This window comes from Babylonia areolata, chromosome 21, assembly GCF_041734735.1.
Source record: "Babylonia areolata isolate BAREFJ2019XMU chromosome 21, ASM4173473v1, whole genome shotgun sequence".
NCBI classification, from domain to species: domain Eukaryota; kingdom Metazoa; phylum Mollusca; class Gastropoda; order Neogastropoda; family Buccinidae; genus Babylonia; species Babylonia areolata.
The window spans coordinates 3,159,931-3,179,647 of NC_134896.1; the positions used below are offsets into that span (position 1 = coordinate 3,159,931).

At 48.1% G+C, this 19,717-nt stretch overlaps 1 protein-coding gene across 1 annotated transcript in view; it reads left to right on the plus strand.

Annotated features, from left to right (window-relative positions):
* LOC143296405 (ribosomal protein S6 kinase delta-1-like) overlaps positions 1 to 19,717 on the plus strand; it is a 28,927-nt gene that overhangs the window by 4,399 nt on the left and 4,811 nt on the right. The window contains 9 exon segments of the mRNA XM_076608300.1: positions 1,422 to 1,693; positions 2,054 to 2,253; positions 3,531 to 3,729; positions 4,897 to 5,124; positions 6,831 to 7,095; positions 7,483 to 7,701; positions 10,713 to 10,868; positions 14,402 to 16,209; positions 18,699 to 18,826. Of these exon segments, the coding sequence (XP_076464415.1) occupies positions 1,422 to 1,693; positions 2,054 to 2,253; positions 3,531 to 3,729; positions 4,897 to 5,124; positions 6,831 to 7,095; positions 7,483 to 7,701; positions 10,713 to 10,868; positions 14,402 to 16,209; positions 18,699 to 18,826 (3,475 nt within the window).

Genomic DNA, 19,717 nt, shown 5'->3' on the forward strand with positions numbered 1-19,717 from the left:
GTCTTCTGTGTGATATACTATGTCTTCTGTCTGACTGGTGCTTTTGCAGCTGTACTATGTCTTCTATGTGATATACTATGTCTTCTGTGTGAGAGACTATGTCTTCTGTGTGAGATACTATGTCTTCTGTGTGAAATACTTTTGTCTTCTGTCTGACTGGTGCTCTTGCAGCTGTACTATGTCTTCTGTGTGATATACTATGTCTTCTGTGTGATATACTATGTCTTCTGTGTGATCGGTGCTCTTACAGCTGCACTTTGTCTACAGTGTGATATACTGTCTTCTCTGTGATGTACTGTCCTCTGTGTGATGTACTATGTCTTCTGTGTGACTGGTGCTCTTACAGCTGTACTTTGTCTTCTGTGTGAGTCCTCTGTGTGATATACTTTGTCTTCTGTGTGACTGGTACTCTTACAGCTGTGTGTTGTCCTCTGTGTGATATGCTTTGTCCTCTGTGTGACTGGTACTCTTACAGCTGTATGTTTCCTCTGTGTGATATGCTTTGTCCTCTGTGTGACAGGTGCTCTTACAGCTGTACGTTGTCCTCTGTGTGAGTCCTCTGTGTGATATGCTATGTCTTCTCTGTGATATACTGTGTCTTCTATGTGATTGGTGCTCTTACAGCTGTACTTCTGTCGTCTGCAATCTTACAGCTGTATGTTGTCCTCTGTGTGATATACTGTCTTCTGTGTGACTGGTGCTCTTACAGCTGTACTTTGTCCTCTGTGTGATATACTTTGTCCTCTGTGTGACTGGTGCTCTTACAGCTGTACTTCTGTCATCTGCAATCTTACAGCTGTATGTTGTCTTCTGTGTGATATACTGTCTTCTGCGTGATATACTATGTCTTCTGTGTGACTGGTGCTCTTACAGCTGTACTTTGTCGTCTGTGTGAGAAATGCTCATAGCTAAACTTGTACTGAGGCTGTGATGTAGCAAGGGAGGAGGCAGGATTGAAAACTGACACCAGGGAAACTGTCACAGGAAACAATATAGGGCAGTTCAAACACTCCACTGTCTCTGGACCTTGCACTCGGAATGACCTTCCTCTTTCGCTTGGTCAGGTCTCCACATTCAGCTCTTGGTCAGGTCTCCACATTCAGCTCTTTCAAGTCTGGCCTCAAAACCCACCTGTTTCCCAAGACAGCCTCCCTCCCTTGTCTCTTCCTTGTTTTTCTGTTTCCCAAGTTTAGAGTTATGCATGCGTGTGACTGACAGGTGTGAAACTGCTTTGATTTGTCTCTGCACCAGATTCTGTGCTTTATGACTACTATTACTAATTCTTCTTCTTCTTATTATTATTTTCATTATGATGATGATTATTATGACAATTATTAGCATTATTGTTATTAATATTGTTATTATAATTATGAATGTACTGAATGTTGATGACACTGACACACTATCTCCCCTGTCGACAGGACGGCCGGGTGGAGAGCAGCAAGCCAGCCCTGCTGTGTCCCCAGCCTGTGGTCGGTGCTGTTCCCCCCCTGCCCCCACAGCCCCCTGGACATGGCCCCCTGGCCTCCCCGCCCACAGCGGGGGATGGGACAGCTGTGGCCCCACGTGTGGGGAGTGGGGGTGAGGGGGGTGGAGCAGTGGAGGGGGGGCAGGACTCGCAGAGAGACGGCTCCGACAGCGTCAGTCACAGTGATGGCGACTCCAGTCAGCAACACTCGCTGGAAGTGTCTGTGTGAGTGGATTTTGTGGTGTATGTGTGTGTGTGTGGTGTGGTGTGTGTGTGTATGTGTTTTTGTGTGTGTGTGTATTTGTGTTTGTGTGTGTGTTGTGTGTGTGTGTGTGTGTGTGTGTTGTGTGTGTGTTTGGAACTAACAGGTGATGGTGGTTTCAGGCTGAAACCCCTGGAAGGCAGATGGAACTGATGATGATGACGACGACGAATATGATGATGATGATGATGATGATTTCAGGCCGAAACCCCTGGAAGGCAGGTGGAACTGATGATGATGATGATGATGATGATGATTTCAGGCCCAAGCCCCTGGAAGGCAGGTGGAACTGATGATGATGATGATGATGATGATGATTTCAGCCCCAAGCCCCTGGAAGGCACGTGGAACTTCCCCCAGGTGCCAGACTCCATCAGCCTGGGCTCCTCCATGGGTGACGATGACACGGACACCGGGGACATGGACTCCATCCTCAGCTCCTCCCTGCCAGACACTGACCTCTCCATGTTTGACCCACTCCGCTCTGACACTCTGTCCGCCGACACCAAAGAGGGCAGCACAGGTGGGCTGCTGTATTCTGGTCAATACGCCTCATGTTGTTTGTTGTGTGTTGTAGTCAGTACATCACTTGGTGTGTGTTGTGTGTTGTGGTCAGTACATCACTTGGTGTGTGTTGAGTGTTCTGGTCAGTACGTCACTTGGTGTGTGTTGTGTGTTCTGGTCAGTACATCACTTGGTGTGTGTTGTGTGTTCTGGTCAGTACATCACTTGTGTGTTGTGTGTTCTGGTCAATACGTCACTTGTTGTGTGTTGTGTGTTCTGGTCAATACGTCACTTGTTGTGTGTTGTGTGTTCTGGTCAATACGTCACTTGTTGTTTGTTGTGTGTTCTGGTCAATACATCACTTGTTGTGTGTTGTGTGTTCTGGTCAATACGTCACTTGTTGTGTGTTGTGTGTTCTGGTCAGTACATCACTTGTTGTGTGTTGTGTGTTCTGGTCAGTATGTCACTTGTGTGTTGTGTGTTCTGGTCAATACGTCACTTGTTGTGTGTTGTGTGTTCTGGTCAATACGTCACTTGTTGTGTGTTGTGTGTTCTGGTCAATACATCACTTGGTGTGTGTTGTGTGTTCTGGTCAATACATCACTTGTTGTGTGTTCTGGTCATTACGGCTCATGTTGTGTGTTGTGTGTTCTGGTCAATATGTCACTGGGTGTGTGTTGTGTGTTCTGGTCAATACGTCACTTGTTGTGTGTTGTGTGTTCTGGTCAGTATGACACTTGTTGTGTGTTCTGGTCAATACGTCACTTGTTGTGTGTTGTGTGTTCTGGTCAGTATGACACTTGTTGTGTGTTGTGTGCTCTGGTCAATACGTCACTTGTTGTGTGTTGTGTGTTCTGATCAATACATCACTTGTTGTGTGTTGTGTATTCTGGTCAATACGTTCTTTGTTGTATGTTGTGGTCAGCATGTTACTTGTTTGTTGTGTGTTTGGTCAATGCACCAATTGTTGTTTGTTGTTGATTGTGTTGTCTGGTCAGTATGTCCCTTTGTTATGTTGGACATTCCAGTGGATTTTGTATTGAATTCAGTTCAGTTGATTGTTTCTCTTCAATGAAGCCTGTTAGATACACAGCTGACAGGGTTCAGTTCCATGTGTAGAGGTGGAGAATATGACAGGGTGATCAGTGTGTTTCAGTTTAGATATTTTCAGAATGTGATCATTTTGTACAGATAATACACCTGTTATTGTTGGGAGGGGAGGGTGTGTGTGTATTGATGAGCGCAGTGTTAGGCAAAAGTTTGAAGCCCCCCTTCATCAGCTGTGCTGTCCAACAGGCAGCCTGCCCCGCACCAACAGCTGGCTGACCCAGGCCATCTCCACCTGTGCCCTCATGGACCACACCACCCTCACAGGGGACCACCAGCCACCCTCCTCCCCCACCGCCCACAATGGCCTGTCTGTGACCTCAGGGGTGGCGGGGTCAGCGGGTCAGTTGGACAGCCACACAGGGCCACACAGCCCCACCGCCACCAGGTAAACGGTGAAGAGAGGAGCCGCTCAGTTTAGAAAGATTCCTTTTTGATTACATATCTTGCACCGTTTTTGTTTTTGTGTAATATCATTGTGTTGGCATCATCTGTATATGTTTATTTGCTATTTGTTTGTTTTCCACATGTTGGCATCATCTGTATATGTTTATTTGCTATTTGTTTATTTTCCACAATATTTTTTGTGCATTGCTTGTAATGGTAAGGTTTTATGTTTTTTTAAAAGAATTTTATGTAAAGTGTTTCTTTCTGTTAAGTTTTACTCATGTGATTTGCCATGAGAATTATTGTATTTTCATCAAAGGCATAGTAGAAATACAAGAATTGTTGTTGTTGTCATTATTATTATTATTATTATTATATGCTTTTCTGTTTTTGTTTTCTCCTGAGGGCAGCATAAAAAAGCTGCATAAGTTAACTCTTTCACTCTCAGTAAAGATAATTTTGACTTGACCTTAACTGACTTGACTTGACTCAAGAAATATCTTTAACCATTGCCATTTGTCTTCCATGATAGAATTTCTTGTATGTTGATTAGGTTTCATGTTATGCCTTTTCTTTTACCTCAGGGCAGCATGATAAAAACCCTGTGTAAGTGTACTTGTTGAGCCCGACTGAAGATGACTGTGACCAGAACTGTGTGTCCCCTGCAGTGTGGAGGTGTGTAAGTGTACTTGTTCAGTCTGACTGAAGATGACTGTGACCAGAATTGTGTGTCCATGCAGGACAGAGGTGTGTAAGTGTACTTGTTGAGCCTGACTGAAGATGACTGTGACCAGAATTGTGTGTCCATGCAGGACAGAGGTGTGTAAGTGTACTTGTTCAGTCTGACTGAAGATGACTGTGACCAGAAGTGTGTACCCTGCAGTGTGGAGGTGTGTAAGTGTACTTGTTGAGCCTGACTGAAGACGACTGTGACCAGAAGTGTGTACCCTGTAGTGTGGAGGTGTGTAAGTGTACTTGTTGAGCCTGACTGAAGACGACTGTGACCAGAAGTGTGTACCCTGTAGTGTGGAGGTGTGTAAGTGTACTTGTTGAGCCTGACTGAAGACGACTGTGGCCAGAAATGTGTGTCCATGCAGGATGGAGGTGTGTAAGTGTACTTGTTCAGTCTGACTGAAGACGACTGACCAGAACTGTGTGTTCCCTGCAGTGTGGAGGTGCGGAAGAGCAGCAGTGGGTCCCTGGTGGAAGTGGGGTCGGGGGACGAGCACTTCGTGCCCCAGGAGGTGGGGGGTGGGGGGCGGGACAGCCGGTCGTCCAGCAAGGTGTCCTGTGGGAAGGGGGACCTGGACCTGTCAGGGGAGGGTGCCCCCTGCAGCCCCCCTGTCCTGTCAGGGGCCTCGCCCAGCCCCGGGCCCTCCCCTGCTCACGCCGCAAGGTGAGTGTTGCCACTCCCACACCTGTCAGTTCCTCATCTGTCTGTAAGTTGTGTCCACAAATCATCAACCTCACAAAACAAACCACAAGGTGAGGGTTTACAATGTAAGTTGTGTCCACAAATCATCAACCTCACAAACCACAAGGTGAGGGCTTACAATGTAAGGTGTGTCCACAAGTCATCACCCTCACAAAACAAACCACAAGGTGAGGGCTTACAGTGTAAGGTGTGTCCACAAATCATCAACCTCACAAACCACAAGGTGAGGGCTTACAGTGTAAGGTGTGTCCACAAATCATCAACATCACAAACCACAAGGTGAGGGTTTACAGTGTAAGGTGTGTCCACAAATCAACCTCACAAAACAAACCACAAGGTGAGGGTTTACAGTGTAAGTTGTGTCCACAAATCATCAGCCTCACAAACCACAAGGTGAGGGTTTACAGTGTAAGTTGTGTCCACAAATCATCAACCTCACAAAACAAACCACAAGGTGAGGGTTTACAGTGTAAGTTGTGTCCACAAATCATCAACCTCACAAAACAAACCACAAGGTGAGGGTTTACAGTGTAAGGTGTGTCCACAAATCATCAGCCTCACAAACCACAAGGTGAGGGTTTACAGTGTAAGGTGTGTCCACAAATCATCAGCCTCACAAACCACAAGGTGAGGGTTTACAGTGTAAGTTGTGTCCACAAATCATCAACCTCACAAAACAAACCACAAGGTGAGGGCTTACAGTGTAAGGTGTGTCCACAAATCATCAACCTCACAAACCACAAGGTGAGGGTTTAGTGTAAGGTAGGTGTCCACAAATCATCAACCTCACAAAACAAACCACAAGGTGAGGGCTTACAGTGTAAGGTGTGTCCACAAATCATCAGCCTCACAAACCACAAGGTGAGGGCTTACAGTGTAAGTTGTGTCCACAAATCATCAACCTCACAAACCACAAGGTGAGGGCTTACAGTGTAAGGTGTGTCCACAAATCATCAACCTCACAAAACAAACCACAAGGTGAGGGCTTACAGTGTAAGGTGTGTCCACAAATCATCAACCTCACAAAACAAACCACAAGGTGAGGGTTTACAGTGTAAGGTGTGTCCACAAATCATCAACCTGACAAAACAAACCACAAGGTCGGGCATGGAGTCACACAGGGCATGCTGTGGAGGTGACAGTTGGAGATCAGTAATTGTGTACAGTGGTGGTCTGGCGGTAATGTGCCTGGCTAGGAAGCCAGAGTCCACTAGTTCCAGTCACACACCTGAACAGGGATTTTTTTTTTACTCCCCCTCCACTACACTTTGGTGGTCTGAGTCCTAGTCTTTCAGATGAAGTGATAACCTAAGGTTCCATGTATAGCCTGTAAAAGAACTCATGGCAATGAAAGAGTCGAGAGAGCAAGGGGATGGTTTACCCTTTTTTTTTGTTTTGATTGTTCTCAGTACTGTTGAATTCAAATGATGCCAGCCATATGTCAGATAACTAAAAGCTGTGTGATAATGAAATGTCAGAAGAGCTGATTGTGTACATTGTGAATTGTACAAGTGTGCCTTTAGGTCAGTTTGTGCTGGAGTGTTCTTGATATGTTGTGTCTGCATATTTTTATAACCATTGTGAAATTCTGATAAAAAAAAAATTAAAAAGAAAAAAGAAAAGCTATAGCACAGCAGTGTGTGCGTGTGTGTGTGTGGACTGCTCAGGCCTGGCTCCACGCTGCAGACAGTGGAGGTGACAACAGCCAGCGCCTCCTCCTCCCCCTCCCTCAAAGCCCCCCATCCCACTGCTGGGGCACGGTCCCACAGCCCCACCTTGAGTCCTGCCAAGAGCTCCGCCCACAGCCCCGCCCACAGCTCCGCCCATAGCCCCGCCCACAGCCCTGGCAAGCCTCGGTCAGGCACGGGCAGCAGTGTGTCCACCATGGACCTGGGGGGCAAGGAGGACTACATCTACACTGCTGCTGGACAGGTGTGTGTGTGTGTGTGTGTGTATGTGTGTGTGTGTGTGTGTGTGTGTGTGTGTGTGTGTGTGTGTGTTGGTGCTTCTGCTGTGAACACGTCTACAGTCATGTGGTGCTACATGATGGCTGGGGTGTGTGCGTGTGTGTGTGTGTGTGTGTGTGTGTGTGTATGTGTGTGTGTGTGTGTGTGTGTGTGTGTGTGTGTAGATCTGCTTGGCCCAGAACTGCAAGGCTACATGGCAATACAAACTGTTAGTACAGTCAGTGTGTGATGTGATGTGACATGATGTGTACAGATCTGCCTTGCCCAGAACTGCGAGGCGACAGACCAATACCAGCTGTTAGTACAATCAGTGTGTGACATGATGTGACATGGTGTGGCATGATGTGTACAGATCTGCCTGGCCCAGAACTGCGAGGCGACAGGCCAGTACCAGCAGGCGTTCAGTCACTACAAGACGGGGGTGGGCATACTGCTGCAGGGGGTGCAGGGGGACAGCAACAAGGCGCGGCGTGACGCAGTGCGCAGGAAGACGGCGCAGTACCTGATGAAGGCTGAGGACCTCTACAACAGGCACCTGGCCACCGAGAACCTGGACGAGCGGCGATGGGCAGTGAGAGCGCTGTCTCTGTCCTGTCTTTCCTCTGTGTTTGTCTCTGTCCGTTCCGTGCTCTGTATGGTCAGCTTCACATCCACTCTGTTTGCCAGGTCCCACATTCAAACACAGTTGGCTGCCGCTTTGTCTCCAGAGGTTACACTTGGAATGAGCTCCCTTTTTGGCTTCGTCAAGTCTCTGCACTCAGCTCTTTCAAGTCTGGCCTTGAAACCTGTCTCTTCCCTCCACTCCCCTGGCCCTGATTCCTGTCTCTTCCCTCCACTCCCTTCACCATAAAACCTGTCTCTTCCCTCCACTCCCCTCACCATAAAACCTGTCTCTTCCCTCCACTCCCCTGGCCCTGATACCTGTCTCTTCCCTCCACTCCCCTGGCCCTGATACCTGTCTCTTCCCTCCACTCCCCTGGCCCTGATACCTGTCTCTTCCCTCCACTCCCCTGGCCCTGATACCTGTCTCTTCCCTCCACTCCCCTGGCCATAAAACCTGTCTCTTCCCTCCACTCCCCTGGCCCTGATACCTGTCTCTTCCCTCCACTCCCCTGGCCCTGATACCTGTCTCTTCCCTCCACTCCCCTGGCCTTGAAACCTGTCTCTTCCCTCCACTCCCCTGGCCCTGATACCTGTCTCTTCCCTCCACTCCCATGGCCTTGAAACCTGTCTCTTCCCTCCACTCCCCTGGCCATAAAACCTGTCTCTTCCCTCCACTCCCCTCACCTTAAAACCTGTCTCTTCCCTCCACTCCCCTCACCATAAAACCTGTCTCTTCCCTCCACTCCCTTCACCTTAAAACCTGTCTCTTTCCATAGCATCTCTTCCCTCCACTCCCCTGGCCATAAAACCTGTCTCTTCCCTCCACTCCCCTGGCCTTAAAACCTGTCTCTTCCCTCCACTCCCTTCACCTTAAAACCTGTCTCTTCCCTCCACTCCCCTGGCCTTAAAACCTGTCTCTTCCCTCCACTCCCCTGGCCTTAAAACCTGTCTCTTTGCTCCACTCCCTTCACCTTAAAACCTGTCTCTTCCCTCCACTCCCCTGGCCTTAAAACCTGTCTCTTCCCTCCACTCCCCTGGCCTTAAAACCTGTCTCTTTGCTCCACTCCCTTCACCTTAAAACCTGTCTCTTCCCTCCACTCCCCTCACCTTAAAACCTGTCTCTTTCCTCCACTCCCCTGGCCTTAAAACCTGTCTCTTTGCTCCACTCCCTTCACTTTAAAACCTGTCTCTTCCCTCCACTCCCCTCACCTTAAAACCTGTCTCTTTCCTCCACTCCCCTGGCCCTGAAACCTGTCTCTTCACTTCACTCATCTGGCCTTAACCCTTAGACTGCCTATATGACAAGGTAACTCGTCATTGCAAGCATGTACACTTTGCTGCCACAATGATGAGATAACTCGTCATCGAAATATTCTGACTTTCCCCTGGTTTGCATTCAGTTCATTGACAAAAATACTGGTTGCTTTAGTTTGGGGAATCTTTCTAGATTCCATTCATAGCTGGAAACACCATCTTTGTCATGAGGCAGTCCTTTATTTGAACGTTTTGGTTGGGTTACCGGTGTTAGCCTGACTCCTCTCCTCGCTCGCTCAACAAAATGTCAGACTGACGCCATGCTCAAGACATGCAATCATGGCGAACTAAACCAACCAAGACAGCTTTCTTTAGCTGATGCTGAGAAAGAATTGAAGTGTAAATTCGAAGGAGAAGACAGTGATGAACATTTATAGGACGATTTGATAGAAAATAAAGGGAGCAGTCAAGAGAGTGGCCAAGATATGACAGAAAGTGACCGAATTATTAGCAGGACACAGTGTGAGTGATTTTCTTGGCACTCAGCCAAAGCGGTCTGATGAGAACTGGATAAAGTGACCGTGTGAGAGGGGTGAAGAGGAGGGGGATGGAGACTGAGGGGGTGTTGCCTCACATCCATATTATCACTTGGAGAAGTCACAGTGCATTGTGTATCTATCTCTTTTTTAATTTATTTTTTTATTGTGGTTGTTCTAGTGTGATTTTGTGTGTGCAGATATCCATTTGTCCAGAAAATATGATATTTTAGTGCATATTACCTGACTAATGTTTGTAATGAACAAGTTGAAAATGTGACAAAAAACAAAACACTGATTTCAAAACAACACTCCCCTGGCCTTGAAACCTGCTTCAGTTTTCTCATTGCTTTTCAGCGATAGGGGGAAACTGACTGGTGAATATAATTGTTGATGTAAACAATTTGCAGCTTATAAAATTAGTTGAGCACCAAATTCCAACATTGTTTTGGGATTTTTCTGTTCTTGCCGTATCTCCCAAGTTTGACTGGAAAATCAAACTGAGCGTCTAGTCGTTTGGATGAGACGATAAACTGAGGTCCCTTGTGCAGCGTGCACTTGACGCCCTGAAAAAAGAACCCACGGCTGACGGGCGCAATAGCCGAGTGGTTAAAGCGTTGGACTGTCAATCTGAGGGTCCCGGGTTCAAATCACGGTGACGGCGCCTGGTGGGTAAAGGGTGGAGATTTTTACGATCTCCCAGGTCAACATATGTGCAGACCTGCTAGTGCCTGAACCCCCTTCGTGTGTATATGCAAGCAGAAGATCAAATACGCACGTTAAAGATCCTGTAATCCATGTCAGCGTTCGGTGGGTTATGGAAACAAGAACATACCCAGCATGCACACCCCCGAAAACGGAGTATGGCTGCCTACATGGCGGGGTAAAAACGGTCATACACGTAAAAACCCACTCGTGTGCATACGAGTGAACGCAGAAGAAGAAGAAGAAGAACCCACGGCAAGGAGAGTGTTGTCCTCTGGCAGAATTCTGTAGAAGAAATCCATTCCAGTCTGATAGGTACACAAATATGATATATGCATGCACTCAAGGCCTGACTAAGCGTACCAGGTTATGCTGCTGGTCAGGCATCTGCCTAGCAGGTGTGGTGTAGCATATATGGATTCGTCCGAACGCAGTGACTCCTTGAGAAATTGAAACTGCAACTGAATTGTTATTTTTCCCGCAGGCGGACAGCTTTGTATCTCCCTCCCTGGAGCTGGACCCGTCGTTTGCCTTCATCAGCGGGTCAGGCCGGGAGCTGAGGAATTACCAGGTGCTGGGCACCATTGATAAAAACATCCTGGTGCTGGACAGGGCCACAGAGGACACCTATGTCATCAAGGTGACTGTGTGTGTGGGTGTGGGTGTGTGTGTGTGGTGTGTGTGTGTGTTGTGTACGTTAGTGTATGTATGTGTGTGTGTGATTGTTTCATCTTTTTCTTTCTCAAGGCGAGACAAGAGTGGTGTGTGTGTGTGTGTGTGTGTGTGTGTGTTTGTGTATGTATGTATGTGTGTGTGTGGTGTTGTTATGTCTGCTTTTTCTTTCTCTTGTGAGACAGTTTTTGAAGATGAAATGTTTAGAAGAGCTTTATTCATGTCAGTAGTTGTTCTTATTTTTAAGATAGGTACAGATGTTGTTCCATTATTTCCCATATTCTGTTTTATATAATTTCATGATGGAGCAGCCCATTTCTTTCTCAGTGGAAAGGTTGTGCTGAAGGTTTCTCACTGAGTGTGTGTTTGTGAGCATGTATGTTTTAGTTTGCTTGTGTGCTTTTACCTTCAGGCATTGTGTAGGTGACACTGTCCACATGTGGTGTATTGTGTAGGTGACACTGTCCACATGTGGTGCATTGTGTAGGTGACACTGTCCACATGTGGTGCATTGTGTAGGTGACACTGTCCACATGTGGTGTATTGTGTAGGTGACACTGTCCACATGTGGTGCATTGTGTAGGTGACACTGTCCACATGTGGTGTATTATGTAGGTGACACTGTCCACATGTGGTGCGTTATGCAGGTGACACTGTCCACATGTGGTGTATTGTGTAGGTGACACTGTCCACATGTGGTGTATTGTGTAGGTGACACTGTCCACATGTGGTGCATTGTGTAGGTGACACTGTCCACATGTGGTGTATTGTGTAGGTGACACTGTCCACATGTGGTGTATTGTGTAGGTGACACTGTCCACATGTGGTGTATTGTGTAGGTGACACTGTCAACATGTGGTGTATTCTGTAGGTGACACTGTCCACATGTGGTTCATTATGTAGGTGACACTGTTCACATGTGGTGGTGCATTATGTAGGTATCACTGTCCACATGTGGTGGTGCATTGTGTAGGTGACAGTGTCCACATGTGGTGCATTATGTAGGTGACACTGTCCACATGTGGTGGTAGATTATGTAGGTATCACTGTCCACATGTGGTGGTGCATTGTGTTGGTGACACTGTCCACATGTGGTGTATTGTGTAGGTGACACTGTCCACATGTGGTTCATTATGTAGGTGACACTGTCCACATGTGGTGTATTATGTAGGTGATACTGTCCACGGTGTATTATGTAGGTGATACTGTCCACATGTGGTGTATTATGTAGGTGATACTGTCCACATGTGGTGTATTGTGTAGGTGACACTGTCCACATGTGGTGCATTGTGTAGGTGACACTGTCCACATGTGGTGTATTGTGTAGGTGACACTGTCCACATGTGGTGCGTTGTGTAGGTGACACTGTCCACATGTAGTGTATTGTGTAGGTGACACTGTCCACATGTGGTGTATTGTGTAGGTGACACTGTCCACGTGTGGTTCATTATGTAGGTGACACTGTTCACATGTGGTGGTGCATTATGTAGGTATCACTGTCCACATGTGGTGGTGCATTGTGTAGGTGACAGTGTCCACATGTGGTGCATTATGTAGGTGACACTGTCCACATATGGTGGTTCATTATGTAGGTGACACTGTTCACATGGAGTGGTGCATTATGTAGGTATCACTGTCCACATGTGGTGGTGCATTGTGTAGGTGACAGTGTCCACATGTGGTGCATTATGTAGGTGACACTGTCCACATGTGGTGGTGCATTATGTAGGTATCACTGTCCACATGTGGTGGTGCATTGTGTTGGTGACACTGTCCACATGTGGTGTATTGTGTAGGTGACACTGTCCACATGTGGTTCATTATGTAGGTGACACTGTCCACATGTGGTGTATTATGTAGGTGATACTGTCCACATGTGGTGTATTGTGTAGGTGATACTGTCCACATGTGGTGCGTTGTGTAGGTGACACTGTCCACATGTGGTGTATTATGTAGGTGATACTGTCCACATGTGGTGTATTGTGTAGGTGACACTGTCCACATGTGGTGCATTGTGTAGGTGACACTGTCCACATGTGGTGTATTGTGTAGGTGACACTGTCCACATGTGGTGTATTGTGTAGGTGACACTGTCCACATGTGGTGCGTTATGCAGGTGACACTGTCCACATGTGGTGTATTGTGTAGGTGACACTGTCCACATGTGGTGTATTGTGTAGGTGACACTGTCCACATGTGGTGTATTATGTAGGTGACACTGTTCACATGTGGTGGTGCATTGTGTTGGTGACACTGTCCATGTGTGGTGTATTGTGTAGGTGACACTGTCCATGTGTGGTGCATTGTGTTGGTGACACTGTCCATGTGTGGTGCATTGTGTTGGTGACACTGTCCATGTGTGGTGTATTGTGTAGGTGACACTGTTCACATGTGGTGGTGCATTATGTAGATATCACTGTCCACATGTGGTGGTGCATTGTGTTGGTGACACTGTCCATGTGTGGTGTATTGTGTAGGTGACACTGTTCACATGTGGTGGTGCATTATGTAGATATCACTGTCCACATGTGGTGGTGCATTGTGTTGGTGACACTGTCCATGTGTGGTGCATTATGTAGGTGACACTGTTCACATGTGGTGGTGCATTATGTAGATATCACTGTCCACATGTGGTGGTGCATTGTGTTGGTGACAGTGTCCACATGTGGTGTATTGTGTAGGTGACACTGTCAACATGTGGTGCATTGTGTAGGTGACACTGTCCACATGTGGTGTATTGTGTAGGTGACACTGTCCACATGTGGTGCATTGTGTAGGTGACACTGTCCACATGGTATGTTGTGTAGGTGACACTGTCCACATGTGGTGCATTGTGTAGGTGACACTGTCCACATGTGTATTATGTAGGTGACACTGTCCACATGTGTATTATGTAGGTGACACTGTCCACATGTGGTGGTGCATTATGTAGGTGACACTGTCCACATGTGGTGTGTTGTGTACATTAGACCTTGATGCACTTAGCGCACACAAACGAACTATGGAAACAAAAGGCAAAAATGTAAAGAAAAATCCACTTTGGTTGTTAAAGAAATACATTTGCAAATGGGGGAAAAAGAGGAAAAAAGGGTGGTGCTGCACAGTGACAGTGCACTCCCAACAAGTCAGCCAGAATTTCACACAGAATATGACAAAAAGTAACACAGCACAGCACAACACAACACAACATGACACAGCACTGTACAGCACAAGACAAGACAAGACAACACAACACAACACACAATGCAACACACAATGCGACACAATGCAGTGAAATGCAATGCAATGCAATGTAGTACAGTTACAGAACAGTGCATTGGAGTGTAATGTAATGCAGTACTTACAGTGCAGTACAGTGCAGTGCAATACACAACACTACACTACACTACACCACACCATACCACACTTCACTACACTATACCACACTACACCACACTATACCACACTACACCACACCACACCACACTGAGCTGTGTTACAAAGTGTGCAGGTGTTTTTCAGACAATCCACAAGCTGGCAAGCGGCAGCGTGGTGTCTGACAGCTCTCAGCGCAGCATCCTGCCCACCAGCTGTCCCTACATGGTCACGCTGCACCGCTTCTTTGAGACGGACAGCGCCATCTTCCTGCTGCTGCAGTACGCCAGTGGGGGGCGCCTGTGGTCCTACATTGCATCCTACCTGCAGCAGACGGCTGGCCAGGTGAATGGGGCAGGGGGGGACCACTTCCTGCAGGGCCCGTCACCCTCCAACATCTACATGGGGCAGAAGATGCACGAGGACACCAACGCTGTGCCCCATGACGGACCTCCCCCCAGGGACAGACCTGGTGAGGACGGCAAGGTGTCCACTGCCCCCCCTCAACACAGCCCTCCCTCTGACGGCACTGTCCGCAGCAAGAAGGATTCCCCAAAGAAAGCGGCCTTGTCAGAGTCTGCCATGAGGTTTTCGGAGCTGAAAGCTACAGTGATGTCCCCTGACGAGGACCTCAGTGCCACGCTAAAGGCAGGCCAGGATGCTCCGCAGCAGCCCTCCAGTTCCGGTGTTGACCTGAGGGAAAGATCAGACGAGGACGCTGTGTCAGGCAGAAAGGAAGCGGTGGCTGCACACCGCCTGTCCAGTCTGTCGTCAGACGAGTTCCACCAGTGGGTCGGTCAGGAGGAGGAGGGTGAGGGAGAGGGGGACAGCAGGGTGTCAGGGAAGGCAGACAGCATGGACGGTGCCAACCACTTCCAGGAAGTGCTGCAGCAGAGCAAGGTGACCCTGGAGTGTTTCTCCATCAACAGCTTTGACAGCGACACCGCGCGCCTCAGCTCTTCCTTCTCCTGTGGCGAAGGGGGTCACTCCGACCTGGACACCTCGTCACGACTGGGGCCTCTCTCTACTATCCCTGACGAGGTCTTTTCTGCGGACTTCCCCGCTGCCCAAACGTCATCTGACCCCGGGGACGGGGGCCAGGAGGTGTCCAGCATGTTGGAGCATTCCCGGGAACTGTTGCGCTCCGTGGAGCGAACCCTGTCCCAGGTGGACCGGGAGGAAACATCAGTGTCCAGAGACTGTGACACCCCCTCCAGGTCTGATGACACCAGTCAGAAAGAAACGTCTGTGTCCAAAGACTCTGACACGCCCTCTAGATCTGAGGACACCAGTCAGAAAGAGAGCTCTCTCATCTCCACCGACTCCAACTGTTCCCCAGAAATCAGCATTTACGACTCCCAGACCCATTCAGACGATGAGTCCATAGGTAACGGTGTTGTGGAGGAGCAAGGAGGGGGGGACGGGGTCAGTGGCGTCTCGTCACACGCCGACAGTGCACACACACCTCAGCACACACAGTCGGCACAGCGCAGGGAGGTGGGAGGTCATGGTGGTGTGAATGGTGTTGGGGTGGGGGGTCTGGGGGCTGGCAGTGTTGTGTCGGACAGCGGAACCCTGACACCCATGGGGGACAGCCAGACACTGATGGCCCACACGGAGGGCGTGCCTCCCACACCACCCAGCAAACTGGCAGGTCTACCCCCCTGCCCACACAGGTGGGTGTCAGGGGGTTCTCAGCACTCAGACCTCCCTGCAGTGCCCAGAAAGGTGTCCTTCAACAGGTCCGTGTCAGGGGACATGACGCGCTCTGCGTCCTTTGAGTGCGACCTGAAGTCCCCGACCCGGCACCGAGGTCGTGTGGTGTCCGACCTGTTTGAGCAGCTGGACGGGGAGAGTCCTGAGCACGTCGTGCTGCCAGAGTCTGTGGTGAAGAGATGGGCCGCCGAGATCATCATCGCCCTGTCTCGCCTCCATGCCCTGGGCATTATCTGCAGGTGGGGGGCTGTGTTGTGTTGTGTTGTGTTGTGTTGTGCTGTGCACTTTATGTCCTGGGCATTATCTGCAGGTGGGGGGCTGTGTTGTGTTGTGTTGTGCTCTTTATGTCCTGGGTTGTGTTGTGCTGTGCGCTTTATGTCCTGAGCATTATCTGCAGGAAGGGGGCTGTGTTGTGTTGTGTTGTGTTGTGTTCTTTATGTCCTGGGCATTATCTGCAGGAAGGGGGCTGTGTTTAAGTTGTGTTGTGCTCTTTATGTCCTGGGAATTATCTGCAGGAGGGGGGCTGTGTTGTGTTGTGTTGTGTTGTGCGCTTTATGTCCTGGGCATTATCTGCAGGTGGGGGACTGTGTTGTGTTGTGTTGTGCTCTTTATGTCCTGGGCATTATCTGCAGGTGGGGGGCTGTGTTTAAGTTGTGTTGTGCTCTTTATGTCCTGGAAATTATCTGCAGGAGGGGGGCTGTGTTGTGTTGTGTTGTGTTGTGCTCTTTATGTCCTGGGCATTATCTGCAGGTGGGGGGCTGTGTTGTGCTCTTTATGTCCTGGGCATTATCTGCAGGTAGGGGGCTGTGTTGTGTTGTGTTGTGTGGAGTTGTGCTCTTTATGTCCAGGGCATTATCTGCAGGTGGGGGGCTGTGCTGTGTTCTGCTGTGCTGTGCTGTGCTATGCTCTGCTGTGCTGTGTTCTGCTGTGCTGTGCTGTGCTGTGTTCTGCTCTGCTCTGCTATACTGTGTTCTGCTGTGCTGTGCTGTGTTCTGCTGTGCTGGCTCAGTGGTTGTGCTGTGTTCTGCTTTGCTGTGTTGTGTTCTGCTGTGCTGTGCTGTGTTCTGCTGTGCTGTGCTGTGTTCTGTTGTGCTGTGCTGTGCTGTGTTCTGCTGTGCTGTGCTGTGCTGTGCTCTTTATGCCCTGGGCATTATCTGTGGAGGTGTGTGTGTGTGTGTGTGTGTGTGTGTGTGGTGTTGTGTTGTGTTGTGCTGTGCTGTGTAATAGTCTGTATGCACATTGCCTTGTGATGTGTTTGTGTGTGTGGTGTGGTGTTGTGTTGTGCTGTGCTGTGTGATATTCTGTATGCATGTTGCCTTGTGATGTGTTGTGTGTGTGTGTGTGGTGTGGTGTTGTGTTGTGCTGTGCTGTGCTATGTGATAGTCTGTATGCATGTTGCCTTGTGATGTGTTGTGTGTGTGTGTGTGTGTGTGTGTGTGTGGTGTTGTGTTGTGCTGTGCTGTGTGATAGTCTGTATGCATGTTGCCTTGTGATGTGTTGTGTGTGCTTTGTTATGCTGTGGATGCTTAGAATTTTAATGTGTATCAGACATTTTTATCTCTTTTGGTGTAAGTGTGTGATAAGTTTGGTATGTGTTGGTATTACTGTTAGTATTATAACTATGTTGACATTTTGCTCTTAGTCTTATAAGTTATATTGGTACAATGATATTGTGGTATATATGGATATTGACATTTTGGTCTCATTATTGTTAAGTGATGTAGACTTGTAGATGTGATGTAATGTTGCCTAGAGACCTGAAGTCTCATTGTAATTATAGTGATGCAGGCATGTGATGTACTGATGTAGACATGTAGATGTGATGTATGTTGCCCAGACCTGAAGTCTCATTGTGGTATACTGATGTAGACATGTGGTACAGTGATGTAGACATGTGGTGTACTGATGTAGACATGCTGCATGTTGGCCAGAGACCTAAAGTTACTTTGTGGTACAGTGATGTTGACATTTGATAAACTGATGAAGACATGTAGACATGCTGCATGTTGCCCAGAGACCTGAAGTCTCACTGTCGTACAGTGATGTAGACATGTGATACACTGATGTAGACATGTTGTGTACTAATGTAAACATTGCAGCGAAAGTGTGTGTGTGTGTGTGTGTGCATTTTACATAAATACACAATTTATTTGTTGGGTGTTTTTATATGTTTACATTGTTGTACAATACCTTATTGTCTTAACGTGTGTGTGTGTGTGTGTGTGTGTGTGGTTTTAAACATATACAATTTATTTACTAGATTTAGAAGAAAAAAAATTAATACACTGTTGTGCAATACCTAATTGTCTTACCACGCACCATGTGTGTGGATTGTCGTTTGTTTTAGTCTATCGTCAGCTACTGCGAGTTCCTATTTGACTTGTTTTAATGTCTTTTACGGTGTGTATATTGTGTGTGTGTGTGTGTGTGTGTTTACAACGAGCCTGTGATTGCACACGTTAATTTCCATGTGGATCAATAAAGTGTTTTTAAATTTAAATGTGATATACTGATGTAGCCATGCTGCGTGTCAGCAGAGACCTGAAGTCTCTTTGTAGTATAGTGATGTAGACACATGATGTACTGATGTAGACATGTATAGAATAGATGCTGTGTGTTGGCAGAGACCTGAAGTCTGATTGTAGTATAGTGATGTAGACATGTGATATCAGTGATGTAGACACATGATGTACTGATGAAGCCATGTATTGGTGCTGTGTGTTGGCAGAGACCTGAAGCCAGACAACATCTTGCTGGGGGAGGGGGGCCACATCTTCCTCACCTTCTTCTGCCAGGTGGGGCAGCTGGAGAAGGAGATAGACTGGAGTGCTGTGGAGCACATGTACGTCGCCCCAGGTACGACCCTCTCTGTGCAGCCTGCACTGGCTGGCCACACAATGCTTTGAAGTTCAAGGTCCCATAGCCTTTGGCTGTCAGGGCAGTGAATTCATATCCACTCTCTCAAGGGCTTGGCATAGGAAGGCTTTCTGTTTTTGAACCTTCACCATCCATAGTCAGACACTGCTCAGGTGGAGTGAGGAAAAACAGAGTAAAGTGCCTTTGTCAGGGACACAGCACTATGCTGAAACAGGGTCTGGAACACTGATCACTGGTCAACACAGGGCCTGGAACCCTGATTACCGGTCAACACAGGGTCTGGAACCCTGATCACTGGTCAACACAGGGCCTGGAACCCTGATTACCGGTCAACAAGGGCCTGGAACCCTGATCACTGGTCAACACAGGGCCTGGAACCCTGATTACCGGTCAACAAGGGCCTGGAACCCTGATTACTGGTCAACACAGGGCCTGAACCCTGATTACTGGTCAACAAGGGCCTGGAACCCTGATTACTGGTCAACACAGGGCCTGGAACCCTGATCACTGGTCAACACAGGGCCTGGAACCCTGATTACTGGTCAACACAGGGCCTGGAACCCTGATCACTGGTCAACACTGGGTCTGGAACCCTGATCACTGGTCAACACAGGGCCTGGAACCCTGATCACTGGTCAACACTGGGTCTGGAACCCTGATCACTGGTCAACACAGGGTCGGGAGCCCAACATCTGAGTCTGCCATGGTGTCTCTATCTCTATGCATTATGTCACATGCTACAATGTTCACTGCTATATGTCAGAACTTTATAGATGATTCTTCTTTGTGTTCTGTCAAATTTATGCAGAAATTTGTTGTGATATGCTGTGACATTGATAACAGTGATGATGATGGTGTTGAACGACAGCT